The 18,729-nt window shown below is 46.7% G+C and overlaps 1 protein-coding gene across 3 annotated transcripts in view; it reads right to left on the bottom strand.

Annotated features, from left to right (window-relative positions):
* The window catches only part of MDN1 (midasin AAA ATPase 1), a 2,688,524-nt gene that overhangs the window by 1,199,131 nt on the left and 1,470,664 nt on the right, over positions 1 to 18,729 (bottom strand). For all 3 annotated transcript variants that reach the window (XM_069606482.1, XM_069606484.1, XM_069606483.1), the window contains exon 50: positions 18,391 to 18,504. In XM_069606482.1, coding sequence (XP_069462583.1) covers positions 18,391 to 18,504 — 114 coding nt within the window. The remainder of the gene's footprint in view (positions 1 to 18,390; positions 18,505 to 18,729) is intronic.

The raw sequence follows: 18,729 nt of genomic DNA, 5'->3' as shown, positions 1-18,729 counted from the left end.
ACCCAGAGGTTTCGAAGCACGGAGCCAGGGATCAAACCTGTGGTGCTCCGTGTCGTCTTGATTCCAAGGTGAGCATGTTGCCCCTGAGCTATCCTCCAGAGACTGACCAACGTTTAATCAAAACTCTAGTACTTGGTCCAGGCAATGTTAAATTTCAGGGATCTTCTGGGATCTAGCCTGTGAATTTGTTCCTCTGCCTTGAAGGGTAAAAGGGAGGGGAAAACCTTGGGAGATTAATGCTATGCAAGCAATATTCAGATACACCTTTTCAGTAGCAATCAAAGTTCACTATGATGGAACTCTTTATGAAAATAGAATAAAAAGAGAAAAAGTGCTCCTGCTGCCCCAAGGCACTCCTGTCCGAAGTAATAGCAACCAAGGACACTAGGGGGAATAACCATAAAGATCATAAACCGAGGGGATCAAAGGAGCCAACATTAAAGATGTGAGCACTAAATTTAGATAACACAACACCATGACCGGCCTCAGTAGAAATGCATTATGTAAGCCCTTTATGATGTCCACTTAAAGAGCAAACGCATGATCATATCTAAATTCAAACCAGATTTCACAAGAGAAACAAACTCTAGACAAGAGCGGGTTGGACATACTAACAGGTCATCATTCCCATCACAGCTATAGCATGTAACAAATGATGGAACACATACATTCAATGCAATGTCTTATTTAATGGTTAGGGTTTGTTATTGTGTCCCTCCCACCCCTGCGACTTCATAAGCAGTGTTAGGGAGAATTCTCATTCATTCTATGGCTAATTTCCCTTACCTAGTGAGTCCCCCAGCAGCTTTGCTGGATTTCTGGAGTTTGTTTTTCCAGTTAGTAAGAGTGTACCCCTTTTTTCCCCACTCTTACTTATGTTTTGCCATGTTTATTTCATCTGTTTTTGTGATTGTGGACTCTGGAGTACACCACTTCAGTAGCCCCTTCTTTTGTGCGTTACACAGCACCTTCAGTGCAGTGACAGAGGGTTGTCTTTTAAACTTCCAACCGACTCCATTTCTGAGGCTGACTACTGTCCCCCAGAAAAGGGTAAAGTTACCATCGACTTTCAGTATACCCCATCTAACATGGAGTACTCGAAAGGGTTAATCCTTAGCCATTTTTATCTGTACCTTCTAGAGCATCGTTTCGCTCTTTTAACATTCAGACTTGGCTGGTGGCAGTGGTATCTATCCTAACTTTTCTACCGCGATTAGATTATATAAACCTGGTATTGTTTTAGGCTATTATATTATCCTCGATCTTAAAACCCGCTTGACCAAATACTTTTTCTTTTGGCTCCGGTTGGGGTTATTCACCATTTCTTTTTGTTAAGTCCTTCTTGTGTTTTACTTTGCACGGCAAACCAGGTTTTCCTTCTTTGTTCACTGTCTTTTTGCAGGCTTCTGTCAAGAAGCCCTCCTCTAGGCAACGGTGTCTAGGTGGGCTGAATGTGAGGGAGGGGTGTAGTCACCCCTACACAGGGTATCCTAGGAAACCTGAGTCGCACTTTGCCATGATTGGCTGAGGTGGTTGTCCGGGCCAGGCTGTGTGAATGGGGGATTTTCCCATAAAAGGCAGGAACCGAAGAGAAGTGGAGAAGAAGTCGACTGCTGCAACTATCCCATCCCGGTGAAGCCCTGCTGCAGTCCTGAGCCATCTACCCTTTGACGACCAGAGAAGATCCAGTCCGGAGTCTTCGTCCCTTGAGCTTGGTGGGGATAACCAGCGCATCTTCTACAGTGGAGGATCCTCTTCGTGGTCGAAATCGCTGCACAATGCTGTAGTGGTCCGCATAGCCATCTGAAGAGCCTCTCCTGTTTTTAAGGAGCACACCTTTTATTCACCGTCGCTGCTGCCGGCTTCAACCCTGTGTGGTGCAGACCCCTCCAGACGTCGTCCTTCGGATCGAAGCTCCAGGAACCGTGGGTCTGCAGGAAACTACCAGGAACAACTGCTGTGGCACCAGCCTCTTCATTGAATAAGGTACTGTGTTCTGCTCGAGGAATTAGGGTGAATCCCTTTTCTTCGCCTCCAAGGCTCGCCCTTGTCTTCCCTCCTTATAACTTTTGCTTCCTCTGTTGACAATATCCAAGTACTCCTGGCTACGTTGGATCGCGAACTAACCGACTGTGTGATCCTCAACAGGAACCCGGTTCCACTTGACACTGGCACCGGCCTATTTACTCTTGAAGTTCTGTCTAAGAGTGTTCTTTGGTTCTGTCTGCCTTGACAAAAGTATTGCCTATGATTTTTACCCCCAACCCTCTCTGGGTATCTCAGGTGCTAAGTGTGTTTTTGCCCCAGTAACATTTCTTTCCGCAGAAACGCGTTTCTTTAGTAAGACCGAACTGTCATTACTGTCAAAAAGTGATCGCGAGTGTATTCCTGGTAACGTCTTTTGTTTCACAACACCGGGCCCGCTAAAACACAGGGTACTTACCTTGAAGTTATACTGTACAAAGTTAATTGGTTAGTTGTAGTGTATTTTACGTGTGGTTTTTGTTTTAATAGAAGTGTCGGGTTTATAACAATTGGTTTAAAAATAAATGTACTTATATTTTTTTACCTGCAACCTTGAGTCAGTGTTTGCTTGAGTCACAGTAATTATGGGCCCTTTGTTTAATCTCTGCTACTGCTAATATAATCTTGAGATAAGCCTGGCTGCCCCGCTACTGCTACCACTTTAGCATAGTAGTACAGGCTTGTACCAAAGGTAAAAGTTGTATTGCCACCTGTAGTCTTAATTGTGTGTAGTGATCCCTAAGGGCACTGCACGGGATTCTGCCTAACAAGCACACTCTAGGTTGTTTCATGGGTTAATCCGAAGAGGACCTTTTACTTGCTTCAACATCACTTTCTCGTCCCCATCTCCTAGATTATGGTGTCTAACCTTTTATTCTCTGCCGCCTCTCGGCCACTTTACTCCTTTCTCTATGCTCAGGGCCTTGTTCATTTCATTCTCTTGTCAGGTGAAGTCTTAGTTACTTACCTGTAACTGTATTTCTCCTGCATTGGTATCTTTCAATGATTCACATGCTTGAATATTCCCCATCGTCAGACAGGAATTCCTCAGTAATTTTAAATGTTTACATAGACAGCAATGTACAGGAGCATGTGCATCTATGAAAGATATCAATGCTAAAGAAATACAGGTAACTAAGACTTAAGCATTGGATCTTTCAGATTCACATGCTTGTATAGAATACAAAGAAGTGGATGCATGCAACCTACTTCAATGAAGCATACAATAGTTCCATAACCATACCCAACAGGGTTGTAACCAGAACACTTTATGCATGCTTGAACAAGTGAAGGCGGGAAAGAACAAGGCTGCTCCTACCTCAAGCAAACAAGTATTGCAAGACCGCTTGGCTGACAGCCGACTCCTTTCCGGCATCATCTTCCAGACAATAAAGCTGGTGGACATATGTAGCATACTCCATGTAGTCGCCCTGCATTTGTCCTTCATGGCCGACAGAGCATCAATTGCCAATGTTGCTGCTCTCCTTCTGGTTGAATGAGCACTGGCTTGACAAGTAAGCAGGTTGCCCTTCATCTCGTGGCAATGAGTAATGCAACACACAACCCAGTGGGCAAGGTCTTGTTTGGTGATGGCCTGGCGCTTGCAAAGGAAATAAATAACCTAGATTGACGTGCAGAGCGCACTAGTGCATTGCATGTACAATTTAAGGATTTGTGATAGGTCTAGCAAGTGTTTAGCACACTCAGCGCTGAAAGTGGGATTGCTGAAAAAGGTTGCCAGTACAATATGTTAAGACAGAAATTTCTGAAACTACTTTCGGGAGGAACTTCGTGAGTGGCCCGAGGACTAACCGGTCCTTGAGAAAGACAGAAGTGAGGATCGATAATGGTTGTAGTTCACCAATCCCTCTTGCTGATGTGATCGCTACCCGGAAAGCAACCTTCCACAAAAGGAGATTAAGTTCACACTTGTGGATAGTTTCATAAGGTGCAGCCATTAACCCCTTGACTGCTGGGCTATTATGAATGTTTATACAAATAGGACAAGCATACTGGTCCTTAGCACTTAAGAGGTTAATGCCATTAGGACTGTATGAAGGCCCCAGCTCCGAGTAGGTGGTGGTAGTGGTTTAACAGTCGGAACAAATTACTTACCTGTAACTGTTGTTCTCCAGCATGGGTCTGGCATGGATTCACATGCTCATGAAAATTCCCAGTCAGGCTGGGAATCCTCGGTAAAGAAAAAAAATCAGTTTCAGTTTCACTTCTGAACAGTCTTTTTCCTAACAACCAATCACTGGTCTCTGGGTCATACTGCCCCCTGCCAATGACTGCCCTCTACTTAAGACCTCCTCTGGCAGCCATCCTCAGAATTAGTAGCATGTAAAGTGGCAGTAGGCCCAAGAGAAGAGCCGCAGAGGGGTAGACGGGAGGGTTCGCATGTGAATCCATGCCAGACCCATGCTGGAGAACAACAGTTACAGGTAAGTAACTTGTTCCTTCTCCAGCATGGGGTTTGGCATGGATTCACATGCTCATGAATAAGGAATACATAGCAGTACACACATGCACAACCACGGGAAGTGGCAGGGCTGGGTAGCGGGCGGTTTGTCAACCGGTGACAGTGTGTGATGCAGCCGGAGAGCCACTTGGAGATGGAAGCCTTGGACAAGGCCTTCACATGGTTCACGGGACCAAAGTTCAAAAAATTGTTATGTCTTCCGGAAACTCTTTGTGCGTGCCACAGATCTTCAGTGCATGCGCCATATCCAGCGAGTGCAAAGTCCTTTCAGCCGGCTGTGATGCTGGAAATGTGTTAGGACAGGGCCTCTGTCCTTGTCCTGTACTCCTTTTTCACGTGTGTTCTGTGTTGTTTTCTGCACAGGAGCCCATGTGGGACTGCTGGCAATGCAGTTCTTCCTCTTTTTTGATTGTGGTGAACAGACCCTTGGGCTACCCTGATGGCACCCATGGGTGGGGGTAGAACCCTGTCCCCCTATTGTATGTTTTTGGGAACCTGTGCGTGGCCCACAGAGCAGGGTATGGGCTGGTGGCAGCTCCATGCTGAATCTGACATTTACTCTGAGTATCCTCCATTTTGGGATACCCAGGCCCTGCCACTGGAATCAGTTGATTCCTAATAGAAGACAAGATGGCCCCCTGTTGCCTCTTGCTTTCCATTACCTGTTACCTTGTCTTCCCAAAGTCCTGGGAAGCCCCAATTCTGTCCCTTCCCCCTGACTGGCTGTTGGGTGGAAGTTCCATATATGGTATTCTGGGGAAGTTCAGGCCAGACTTGCTGGAGCCTTCCCAGTGACTATGTTGTGGGTACACCCTTGGGGTGGGACCTGGGTAAATGGAGTGTGTGACCAATATAAATTTCATGTTATGGGTGTCTGTTTTCTGGGGTGTGACAATGAATGAGACAGCCCTACCCGAAACTGGTATGAATGCAGTGTGGTGTGCTGAATGGGTGGGTGTTTGACCCAATCCACATTCCTTGTTGCGAGTGTCTGGATGGAAGAGTATGACCTGAATGTACTGTCAGCTGAATTCCCTTCTGAATGATTGGCTGCCTGAGCTTGGCTCAGCAGTGTGAGTGTGAGACAGAACAGTATATCTGGGGAACTCTGAAATACTGGAATTGTCCAGAAGCTGAAGTCGAAACTTGATGCTTAACCTTGAAGGCCAGCTGGAAGAAGAAGGTTGTGTTGCTGCTTTCCTTTGATGCAATCCGAAAGCTGTCGTGTCTCCAAGAACTGACAAGAGAGGACCTGGCTAGGAGACCTCTTCCCCAGATAGGATGGAACATTGTGCACCAGCTCATCTTCATCAGGGCACACTGGTAGTCTGCTCCAAAAAGCTGTCAACCAGAGAGTGGGTCAGCCGAGAAACATTGAAGTAGGCACCAGGACGTTGAGGCCGTTGACAACCGGCACTGTCGAACGAGATGTGGAGGACCGCTGTAAACTTATCGACCAGAGCTGCAACGCTCCAATGCCCGCCGCCGGGTATACGTTCTTCATTGAATCTGCGTTGCAGCAACAAACTCATCTATGTGCACCGCACGCCTTCTCTTGCCAGGAAGTGCACGACCGATCGGTAAAGAGCACAGCAAAGGTTGAAGCTGCTGACTTGACAACAGTGTTCCCATTTCCTTCGAAAAACCTTGACCACCAGTGGCTCCTGCTTTAAAGGGAGTCCACTATAGAGGGATCCGTCGACGAACCGTCAAACAACAATGCTAAACTCTGGTACATTGGGGTAGTAGAACATGTTAGCAGGAAACAAGACTATTTTAAACATATGGACTGGGCTTGTTAATACACTTCAATTACAGGTTGCCCAGGTGGGGGGATCCTCACGCAGAACTGTGTCTGGTGATAGGGGACCTAGTATTCTGCCATTGTTTAACCCAACTTGTCTTCCTTCCCATGTCTATTGCTGATTCACTTAACTATTTATGCATTTGAGTCTGTCAGCAGTTGATGCATTTTAAAGGAGTCCAGTGTTAACTGTGGTACCACAGACATTGTATATATTGATCACATTAGAATTGCCAAATACACAGCATACAGAGGAGTGGTGTTCTGCCAATAATCTCTGCCTTAATGCCAGTAAGACAGAGGATCGCCTTATCAGCACACCTGCTCACTCCTTTCCGGTCACTCTCTGGACGGCCTCCCTTGGTCCTCTTCCCGCTGCCACCTGTGAGGCTAAAAACCTTGAGGTTATCTTCGACTCCACACTTTCCTTCTCTCTGCACATCTCGGAGGTCTCTAAGAAGTCTCACTACCAGCTGCACCTCCTCAGAGGTATTCTTCCTTTCCTCTCCTTCCACCAGAAGCTCACCGTCTCCAAAGCGCTGGTTCTCTCTATGCTGGACTACTACAACAGCCTGCTTCTCAATCTGCCTGCCTCTACTCTACGCCCTCTGAAACTCATCAGAAACAGGACAGCGAGACTTGTCCTTGGCCTCAAGCCCAGGCATCGTGTCTCTCCAGGACTAAAATCACTGCACTGGCTCCCAGTGGTGGCGAGGATTAAGTTAAAAAACCCTCTGCATTGTCCACAAGGCTTTCTGGGATCCAGTACCTCAATACCTTCAACTCGCGCTTTGTAAATATCTTCTGTCTTGAGATCTTCGCTCATCTACCTCCAACTACCTCAGGGTCAGTCGCTTCTCCAAGCAGCGAGTTGGTGGAAGATCCCTTTCTTCTGCTGGGCTGGGGCCTCCCTCTGGAACAGCCTCCCGGCCTCTCTGAAACTTGAGGAGAACCACCTCCGTCCTTACTCTTTGCTTCTGCTTTCTCTCCTCCTCCCTGCTGATCTCCTGAATAAATCTGAAACTACACTGGTTACCTGGCTACCCTCTGATCTTGGGTCCAGGTCCCCTCCCCACAAGTTGCACAGATGCACTGCCTCCCTGGCAGCCCTTGCACTCTGGGACTGTTCGGTATCCCTACAGCCCCAACTAGCACTTGATACCTGATGGCTGCACTTAACCTTGCACTAGCCACCTGCTGGTTGCACTTTTATTTATTGTCTTTATTTATCTTACTGTTATCCTATATACTGCACTATCCCCTCCCCTTTCCCTCTGCACTTTTCCCGTTCACCACTCCCCTGCACTTGCGCAATCTCAATGTCACCTGGCCTAGTAGGATCGCTGTCTTGTCCTCCCGCTGTTTGCCCTCCCAGGCCTCATCGCGCCTTGAAACCCTTGTGTATAGGCACGGTATACATGCCATATCAAAGCACAAAGTGTGTTATTGATTGTGTAAATATTCTGAACCTTATTTATATAAAGAACTGTGTTATAACAGTGTGTGGGGATTATTTTGTGGGGGGTTGGGGACTACACTGAATTTAAGAACCAGTATGCATCACCTCCTGAGAACTTAAGCCTTGATTGCTCTTCCATGGTGTGCAGTCATAATGTCGAAAATAAAAAGTCGAATGACAAAAATGTCGAAAAAAAATGTCGAATCTATTTTTTTTTATTTATATGTATTTTTTGGGTTTGGTAAGTATATAAAATGGGTAAAATAAAAAAAAGTATTTTCCGACATTATGACTTTCGCCATATTTGTTTTCGACCAAATGACTATAAACCCTCGTCCATAGCGACCATATAGAGAATGTTGGCTGGGGTGCTCTGTGCATCTCCGCCATATAGCGGACAGGAGTACAGATACCCCACCTCCAGTCTTCACACCAGCGATAAAGGTTTTGGAAAAAATGCAGGCAACACCAAAGGCTCGTTAAGGTGTAATTCAGATGGAACCTTTGATATATGATATGATAGGTTATTTATAACGCGCTTAATACCCACGGACCCGGGAATCGAACCTGTGTTGCTCCACGTCATCTTGCTTCCAAGGTGAGCATGTTGCCCCTGAGCTATCCTCCAGAGATACCACTTTGGCATGAAAGAGGGGTGCGTCCGCAGCACCACCCTCGGGTCGTGAAAAGTCAGATACGGCCGTTTGCAGGATAAGGCCGGGATCTCACTTATCTCCTGGCAAAGGTGATGGCGACGAGGAAAGCAGTTTTTCACGATAGGAACTTGAGAGGGGCCTGATGCATAGGCTTGAAGGGGTCCCTTAGGAGCCTTGTCAGTACCATGTGGAGTTCCCACGCCGGGGCAGGCGCCTTCACTGGTGGAAAGTTTCTAAATAGTCCTTTGGGGAACTCCTTGATGAGATGGTGGGAGAAGACCATCTTGGAGACCTTGTGTAGTGGGAGAAGCCGCCAGATGCGCCTTGATCGAGGCATGCACCAGCCCCGCCTTGGTCAAAGACAAGTACGGAAGAATCTGCGGGGCCGTGACCCTCAGAGGTTTGATATTCTGCATATGGCAACATGTCACAAAACGTTTTCACTTGTGCACGTAACACTTCAGAGTCGATGACGCTCTGGCCCTGGCAAAGACTTCTCTGCAGTTCTGCAGTCTGCCGGCAGCTCATAACCTCCAAACTCCAAGGCTACAGGGGGCCAAGCCTTCAGGTTCAGCAATCCTGGTTCGTGGTGTAGGATTATGCTTCCTTGTCTTGCGAGCAGATCCGCGGCCACTGGCAGCTTGACCAGTGGCGACGCTGGCATGCTGAGACGATCCGGGTACCAAATCTGCCTCAGCGACGAGTATCATCCTGTATCGGCACCGTTTGAGTGGATTGATGACTTGCAGCAGGAGAGGCAATGGGGAACGCGTACAGAAAAGACCTTGCCGCAGGAGGGAAAACACACCCTCCCCCCCAATGCTCCTCAGCTGGTAGAAACTGCTGGCGAATCTCTGGCATTTGGAATTCATCGCAACAAACAGTTCTATCTGGGGTCCTGCACCATTTGAGAAAGAGGCTGTCCACTCGATCCTGTCAAAGTTACCATTCGTGGTAGGAGCGCAGCTCCCTGCTGAGGGAGTTGGCGATGGTGGTCATTACTTCCGCCAGGTGAAAAGGAATGAGGAACATCTCCTGGGCGACAGCCCAATGGCACAAGTCTTGCGCCTCTCTGTTGAGTGCCGGGTATCTTTTACCCCCTCCCCCCCGCATCCTGATGTAGAACATTGTGGAGGTATTGTCAATGAAGACCCTCACCACCTTGCCCTAGAGAGACTGAATGAAAGACTTGAGGGCCCAGAACAAAGCCCGCAGCTCCAGGATATTGATGTGGACATCCCTCTCCTCTGCTAACCACAGGCCTCTGGCACGGAGAATGTTAGGGCGAATTCTCAGATATTTGCTAATTCCTCTCTACCTTTAGAGACGCCTAGCTCTTCTGCTGGACACTCGACTTTAATTTTTTACCTAGAGAGAGTGAGACCATTTTTTCCCCACTCTCTCATGTATTTTAATGTGATTTTGAACACTTTCTTTTTGGTTGTGGAGTCCGACAGACTCCATAGGCATCATCCTTTACATGGTAACACACAGCACCTTCAGTGCAGTGACACAGGGACGTCCTTCAGATTTCCCAAAGGTTTAAAAACCTTCCCTTGGGTAAACTGTTTCCAAGAACAGTTAAGTGAAACTGATTTTACTTACATTTATAACTTTCTAGACCCAGCAGACACTTACAATAGGGTGCTGGAGGAGTTACTTAGTGTCCCCTTTGTCTAGCTTCTCATGTAACATTTTTAATGTTACCCTTGCCTCGAATGGCTGGTGGCAGTTGTTTACCTTTCACTACCGTGGTGTGCATTTACTGCGGGCTGCGTACACGCAACTCTCTGTGCTTAGTCTCCTATTAGACAGGAATGCACTCTTAGGTGATTGGCCAGCTGGCAGTACGGCAAGGACAACCACCCTGGTGGGTGACTGACAGCTAGGCTGGAATGAATGGGAGAAATCTGCATAAAAGGCAATGCTTTTTGGCTTGGTAGGCAGAGTCGACCACTGGACAAAGGAATCCGAACAACTTTAAGACGACGCCTGCTGCAACTCCTGGACTGTTGGTTTGGCCGGTTAAGCCCTGCTGCTGTGCTGAAACTCCAAATTCGTATCGACAGAGAAGCCCCTGCAAGGACGACTTCTCCCCTTTAATTGGTTGGACCAATCAACTCCAAAGTAAGCCACCTGGAAATCCTCTTGGAGCTGGTTGAAATTCCACTGCAACTGCTGCTGGAACTGAATAGCCAGGGAGAGGAACAACAGATTGTGTGCGTTGCTTTTAGGCTGGCCAAGAGCTCCCGAGCCTGAGCCACCTCAACAGAGTGCTGGACCCCAGATTCAAGGAAAGCCCATCTTGACAGCCAGGAACCGCAGTGTTGCCATTTCCAGTAGACGGGAAGTGCCTCTTGTTTGAAGATTGCCTGTTGCGGTCGGTGACCATCCCATTGCAGTCAGGAGTCCCCAGACATCCTCCCTCTTGTCCCCACGACTGAGGACCAGGAACACTAGGATCTGCAGAGCTGCACAGGAACAGAAGCCATCTGCTGCACTTTTCTTCAACCTAAAGGTACTGTACAGTCTAAGAAATCGTGTCGTGTAACTGCACTTGTTCTCGGTTTGTGAGACTTGTTGTGGTTGCTCTGTAGAGTTGCTAACAGCTTCTTTACTTCACAAGTCTTAACAGCTTGTGGCCCTGCTTTCATTTCTTCTTTTCTACAGAGACTTCTAAAACATTGCACAAGTCTTTTACTCACCGACAAGAAGTGCTTCAGCTCACCTAGACTTTTGTCCAATTGACTTTGGTTTAGCCTGGCTCTCTGAATGACTCTTCCCTCTGACATTGTGTTTGGTCTTCTTTCCAGGAAGTTGTTGACTTACTTTGCATTGGGGGTTGCCAAAAGTACTCATCTGCTTCAAAATAATTGTGTGATCTCTTGTTCTGTTCTAATAACCGTTTTCCTAAGTCTGATTCTAAATGCAAACAGAGGTATATTAATGTCCACAATGTCCTAGTTACTATAGTCACCTGAGGGTGTAGCGAGTGTCTGTGTGCCATCCCAAAAGGGTACTTACTGATTTAGAAATATTAAGAGTGTGCATTTTGAAGTGTATTTCTGTGTTGCTATAATATTGCCCCTTCTGAAGGCTTACTCCGATTGTTAAATAAATTAATATTTGAATACTTGTCACCGTGAATCTCTGTATAACTCCCCTACAACTCACAAAGACCCCTCTTGAGATGAGCTTGGCTGCTCAGCATGCTACCAACCTGTGTAGTACAGATGTATACCAAATGTTGGGTTCCTATTGCTAGGAGGTAAGGGTTGTTGTAGTGCACCCAAAGGGTAATGCATACAATCTTGCCTGACACCACCTTGTCCTGCTTGGTCTTCTCCTGCTTCACTCGCATCTTCCCCGGGGTAGCTGACTTCCTAATTGACGAAGAACTGGAGCAATGGCTGGAGATTGAGGCTGATTGAGACGATGAACGTGCCCTGATCGTCGCGGGACCAGCTTGATGGAAGCAGACTTGCAGTGCTTGGCCTTGTCTTGGGCCCCCACCGATGGAGCGCCCTTAAAGGACTTCAAAGCCCGCTCTGGCTGGATCTGGATGAGACATGCCCCTGTGGACCACACGGGGTAGAGGCCCTGGCTTTGAGCCACGCTGCCAGTTGGAAGTGTCAATTCTTCATCGTGTTCTTGGAAAAGCCACGGCAGAGCTCGAAATCATCTTCCTTGCGGGTCGGGTGAAGACAATAAAAGCACTGGGAATGCTTGACGACCGTGAAAACATTCTGCAAACCGCAGCTGGTGCAGCGCTTTAAGAGGTAAGCATCGTCCGTATCCAACATTATCCAGCGCGGTCTAGTCCTGATGGCATTCTGGAAACTTCCAAGAAGAAAACAACCAACGGTTTTGCCATTGAGGGGCGATGAAAGATGCCGAACAACAGGTCCCCATTAATCGGATGAACTAACAAACGATGGAGCACACGGACTCGATTTAACAAATATAGGGTTTTCCTAGCCAAAAAAGCACGGGAAACAAGGCTCCAAGAGCAAAGCATGAGGACTCCCAACACTTGAACGTGCAGTAAAAATCTGAAGATGGCTACCAGCATGGGGACTTTGGGAGAGGGCAGTCATAGCCTGAAGGCAGTATGACCCAGAGCACAGTGATTGGCTTATCAGAGAAAGTCAGTTTAGAAACGAAACTGATTTTTTCTTTTACCTGAAGGCGGGGAATATTCAAGAGCATGTGAATCCATACCAGAAACCATGCTGGAGAAGGTGACTCTGCGTCGACTGAGGCTGCAGCACAAAGACAGTGTTGGGACACTCAACCTTGATTTACGCAGGAAGGCCCCGGCATCGAAAGGTTTTGGTGCTTTCTTCAGCATTGAGCCCGAAAGCCTCCCCGACACAGATGGCATTGGCACTTTGCCTTGTGAGGGGTCGGTAGCACAGAGCGCCGCTGTTGCCTCAGAGGTCTGCTGCTTGAGGGGGAGGGAGGTCACCCGCGCTGGCAGAAGCATGTTTTTTTAAACATTTCAAGCATCTGGACCTTGAGATCCTCACACTCCTGACGAGTGGTCGGCCCAGCTGACGGCTTACCCCTCCACCGTCGAAGAATTTGAGTCTCCACCATGAAGCCTCTTTTTTGTGTGCCACGAGCGGTTCCCAGAATGCGACTGCTTCTTCGTCTTCCGCCAATGCTTCTTGTTTTTTCAGGGGTGGGACCTTTGGTATCAGCCTCAGAGGACCCGAGGGTCAACCGGACCAGACATTTTGACAGTCAGCCCAACGCGTGTTTAGCAGCCTGCTCGTGCAAAGATTCCGGGTTCATTTTAGTGCACGACGCACATCCTTCTGTGTTGTGACCGGTGCAGAGGCATCAAAGGCATATCTCGTGCATATCAGTAACCAACATTTTGGAGTGGCATTTGGAACACCGCTTGAAACCCGAGGAAGGACATCCGCCGGCGAGGAAAATAATCGAATTGTGACAAAAATACGGCAAGTAGAGTCAAAAATTCGATCACTGTGTTCCCAAAGCAGCGTGGCAAGCACATAGAAAAAAAGAACTGCGGTATGGGGTGTAGAGGCATGGTATATGTACGACGCCCGACATCACCGTTAGGCAGAATTGCAGGCAGTACCATCTGGGACCACTGCCCACAATTAGGACTACAGGTGTTAGCCAAACCAACCTTTGGTATAAGTCTGTACCACACAGTTTTTGGTAGTGAGCTGAGAAGCCAGGCTTATCTCAAGAGTGAATGTGAGCAGTACGAGTAGTTACACATAGGACTTTTAATCACAGTGGTTCAAGTAAGACACTTGTACTCAAGGTTTCTTGGTAAAAACACTTATTTACACAATCATTTAGAAAAAATGTCACTAGAAGACGACAACTTATTATATACCCATACACTCCAATACAAAACTAAGCTTTTGAGACAGTTTGATCTCCCCTGAAATAGGAGCCAAATGGCAGTTCAGTTACTTATCAGTGAGCAAAAAGGATAAAAGTAAGAATAGATCACATACTTTCTAGGCCGTGCAAATAGTTTCAGTTCACCAGAGGAGTTCAATTCAAGTCAATAGGCCTGGCAATAGTCAATGGGCTAGTGTTCTGGATAGGAAAGAGCAGTTCTGGTATCAAACAGTAAAGTCTTTGCAAAAGTTCTCAGAAGTAGTTTAGACGAAAAAGGATAATTTGTCGGGTCACAAGCTGATTAGGCCTGCAAGTTGGTAAAGTGTCACGAACTTTCACCGCGAGAGTGGCGTTCTCTCAATCGGGTTGGCACAGTACCTTTGTATGAAGAAAACAAATGTTGCTGAAGTCGTGGTTCCTTGCATTTCCTGCAGATGTTGCTGTTCCTGAGCCTCAGTCGTGGGGACAAGAGGGAGGATGTCGGGGGACTCCTGCATTGTACGGCATCGGTGAAGAAAGCAAACAAGATGGAGTCACTTCAGTTCCAGTAGCTGTAGATTCAAGAACACAAACTGGTGTCCTTCTCCCTGGTTAATCCTAATCAGCCTTGAGAATGGTATCCAGGTGTCTTTGAGTTGATTGGTCCAACAAACAAAGGGAGAAGCCGTCCTTGAAGAAGCTTCTCTGTCGAATGGAGTTTGGCAATTCGGACCTGCGGCAGGGCTTCACCAGGCAAACCAATGGTCCAGGAGTTGCAGCAGCCATCCTCTTCCAGCTAGCCTATGGTTCTTTCGTTCCAGTGATCGACTCTACATTCCAGTACAAGAAACTTGCATTTTAAACAGTTTTCTCCCTTTCATTCCAGCCTAGGTGTCACTCACCCAGCAGGGTGGCTGTCCTTGCCGGACAGTCAGCCAGCCAATCATGCCAGAGTGCATTTGGGTCTCCTAGGAGACTAAGCACAGGGAGTTTCGGGCACCTCCCTCACTTCCTGCCTGTTAGGATAGTTTTTCTGAAGTACTACCCACTTCTTCAAAACCATTCAACTGAGGCAGTACAAGACTCCACCCTTAGTATAAGACTGTACCACCTGAGTACATGGTAGCGTAGGCAGAGCAGCCAGGCTTATCTTAGGAGGGAGAGGGGGCAGTAGAGACAGTCCAAGTGAAAATTGTAATACAAATGATCCAAAGAAACACTGAAACACTATGTATTGTAAAAATAAAGGATTTATTTAAATACAATTAGGCCCAGATAAATCTAGGGGTTAAGTAAGTACTAACACATAAGAAATCACAATATAAAACAACACTATACTTGAAAGTACACAGACCTAAGTATAGACCTTATTTGGAACACCTAACAGTAGTTCTAGGGAAGTCAAAGCCTTGTTATAGACATTGAGTATAGGTCAAGCCTATTCTTTGGGAGTAAAAGACCAATGGTTACTTTTAGATTACTTTTGGTAATACAAGGACAGTAGGCCCTTCCAGTTGTACAACCAACTCTTTACAAGTAAAACACTTGATTTCTTTTCTAGGCAGAAGTCCCAATCCCTTCAAAGTATTTCCCTTAGAGCATGGGTGTTCTCAGTGGCAGAAGGGGGGTCAGTAGGACTAGTGACCAACAGGCAGTGTTAGAATAAATTCCTTAGGAAAACTGGCAAACAAGTGAGTACTTTACTTCTAGGGTTAGAAGAGGGTCCAGGGGCTTCACAGAAGACACCCTAGCAGGTTTCTAGCAGTGGGACTGGGTGTACTGGACGAGGGACCTCCCAATCACAGAAAACACCCCAGGACTACACAGAAATCCCAACAGGCTTAAGGTAAGTATATACCCAAGCCAACACAGTACCTCGGCAATGAAGAAGAGATTGCAGCAGGAAAACTTCAGGGACTGCAGCCAAATACCCGGTCAGTGAATTCCTTGTCCTGGAGACTGAACACAAGACCTCAGAAGGGACTTTGCAGCAGGGATCGACAAAGAAGGGTCTAGGCAAGATTTCTCTCGTGGCTGAATGCGGTTCTGCGGGTTTGGTGCCTTTTCAAGGAGCACTGGAGAAGACAGAAAATCGCGGTTGAATTCTCGTCGTTTAAAAGGTCCAGCACTCATCTGAGGGGACTTTTTGGACTCTATTCGTGTCTCTGGACATACACCAGGATGCCCACGAAGTCTCAGCGAGATTCGGAATTCGGAAGACCGTGCACCGCACAGTGGCTGGAGGTCCCAGGGTATTGGGGTATTGCAAGAACGCAAGGTCGCAGCAACCCGTGGGATGGCTCAAACTGCAAGTCTTCTTGAGTCTAGTGGATCTCACCGGGCTCTGGGTTCGGGTCGTCGTTTTCGGAGACCCCAGGTCCATCAGAAGGAAGGGCTGCAGCAGGCTACGGTTACACAGCAGGCTCTCCGGTCGCTGGAAATCATTCACGCCGCTTTTCCTTCGTCATCCTCTTCGGTTTTCTGTTCCAGTGGTCGACATGACTTCAGCTTCCAGGTTTCCAGTATTTATCAGGAACTGCAACACAACCTCTGCATTCTCTCCCCGCATTTTACAAGAAAGGGGCGTTTGGCTTTCCAATCAGGACAGCCAACCCCTCCACTGGGATTTGTCCCAGTTGAAGGAAGGCATAAGACAAAGGAGGGGGAAGTTTTGGACTCCTCCCCCACTTCCTGTGCTTGCAGACTGACTGGAGGCTGGGCTGGGTGTCCAGGGGACTCCCGCCGAAGACAAAACTCAAACAAAGTAATTTCCCGCCCTAGATGTCAGGGGAAGGAACAAGAAACGACAAGAAACACTAAAATGGCAGAAAAATAAGACAGGGGTCATTTTGGTAAAATGAGCACCCTTAGGTGCCTTTACTGCAGCTGTGATTACAGCCCGTGGTAAAGGTGCACCAAATTAGTAAAAGGTATCACTGCCACCAGCCATTAAAGGTAAGCTTGTCACTGTAACAGAATTGTTACAGTTTTAATGTGAAGGGGGATACATTGCATCTCCCCAGCACTCCACATAAGGTGGGGTGTGCTGGTTTCACAGAATAAAATGTAAAAGGGATCCAAAGATCCTTTCTACCCTTGGGAACTGTAGTTCACTCAAGGTTAGCACACGAAAGTTAAATGGGGACCCCTAGGGCAACCCAGCAACAACAGGCACTTATTGCCAAGAAGTTGTTAGACATGATAACGTTAAAAAGACACTATGGAGAGTCTTAAAAATGACACCCATAAAAAGAGTTAAAGATTAGGTGAGTGTGGAAAAAGTTTCCCACTCACTGGGGTATTAATGAAAAATATCCCACTAGAAAAGCAACATTTCTAGAGTTGAGCCAGGAAAGGAAGATTTACCAGCTCTGTGGAAATCTTACCCAACACTGCCCACCCCAGACACTCGGACGCCAAGGGCGACTAAAGTCCTGAAGCCCGCCAAAGGCACATGAACAAAGGAAACAAACCTGGTTTGGCGTGCAGACACAAACACTAGAAGGACCTTTCCAAAAAGAAACGGCGAAAAAAGAAGACCGGGACCTGTTTAAACAAAGGGGCTTAAGGCGCCATATTGAAAAACATGGCTCCCGTGATTTTTAGCTACTGGTCTTTGTGGTCGGAAAAAATCATGGTAGTTCGTTCTAAAACCACTGCCACCAGCCATTTCGATAGAAAAGGGTAGCATTTGACTGCTACACGAGTTTGTAGACACAGGGGATACTAGGTAACCCCTCCAGCACTCTATAGGAAGATAGAGTGTGCTGGGTATAGGAATTTAAAACTACTAGTAAAGTCAATTTCACTTTACCTTCTCATTTCTTAAAATACAGTAGGATGTAGCATACTTTGCATTCTCTAATGTTTCAGTCTTGTGAAGTGGATTAAGTTTCCCAATGCTTGAAGTACAGCCATATGCAGCATGCTATTTTCTGATGTTTTAACGTTGTCAAGTATACTAGGTTGGTTAACTTGACAATAGCAGACATTAGCCATATCAAAAGAAGGGGAATGAAGATTTAACATTGAGGAAGGGTTTGGATGTGGGGGAATACTGTGTTCTCGGAGCAAGGTCGTACCCAATCCTATAAGGAGGTTCCCTCCCCCATATGATCCTCCCTCGGTGGATCAACCCCAGGCGGACTATTGTACTGTGGAAGTACCGCCCTGGCCTCTCGCACTATGGGAGAAGGGACAACATCCTCAGATTTGTCACAATATACCAAGTCCTTATTCTTCAGAAGTAGCTCCAGCTCACTAGCTGGCGCTTATCAGCTATCAATCACCCTGATTTGTCACATTCCAGATACGCTGAAATGATTTACTTCACAAGTGAGTAATCTTGAAGTTGAGAATGATAAGATGGGACAATAAAGTTAAGCAGACAAATTGTTGGCAGGTGAATCCAAAAACATGATTTTACACTTCCTCCTTTACAAGATGTTTTACATTCTTTGTATGTATAAAATTACAATTTTTCATCGTTGGGTAACAAACCTTGGAACACGGGCCCCTTCGTTATATTCCATGTGCTTCCACTTTGTCTGTGTCAATAGATTGGAAGGTATTTAGAACTTAAAAACACTCGTATTACCTGCCATGTTCGGCTGAAGTCGTTTAATGACATCACGGATTCCGTCGGAAAGCGAGCTTGAAAATAAGTTGTTCAAAGCATCAACACCTGCTTTCAATTGGATGCACACAGACTCTGGTAAGAGAAAAGAAGGGCAAACAAATCAATATCAGACTAGTGAAATGCATGGTATGGCAATCTCCGTCAGTGGCAGCTTTGCCAATGAAGTTTAAGGCAAGTTCAATTGTTAATGAGAAACTAGACACTACAGTTTGATGCAGTAGGACACAACAAATGAAATCAAATTTCACAACAAAACCTGTTGGGGAAAAATGATAAACTCTTTAAAATGGAAAAACT

The sequence above is a fragment of the Ambystoma mexicanum genome, chromosome 4p (assembly GCF_040938575.1).
Source record: "Ambystoma mexicanum isolate Mex_15411 chromosome 4p, UKY_AmexF1_1, whole genome shotgun sequence".
Classification (NCBI taxonomy): domain Eukaryota; kingdom Metazoa; phylum Chordata; class Amphibia; order Caudata; family Ambystomatidae; genus Ambystoma; species Ambystoma mexicanum.
This window is presented reverse-complemented; position numbering and strand designations above follow the sequence as displayed.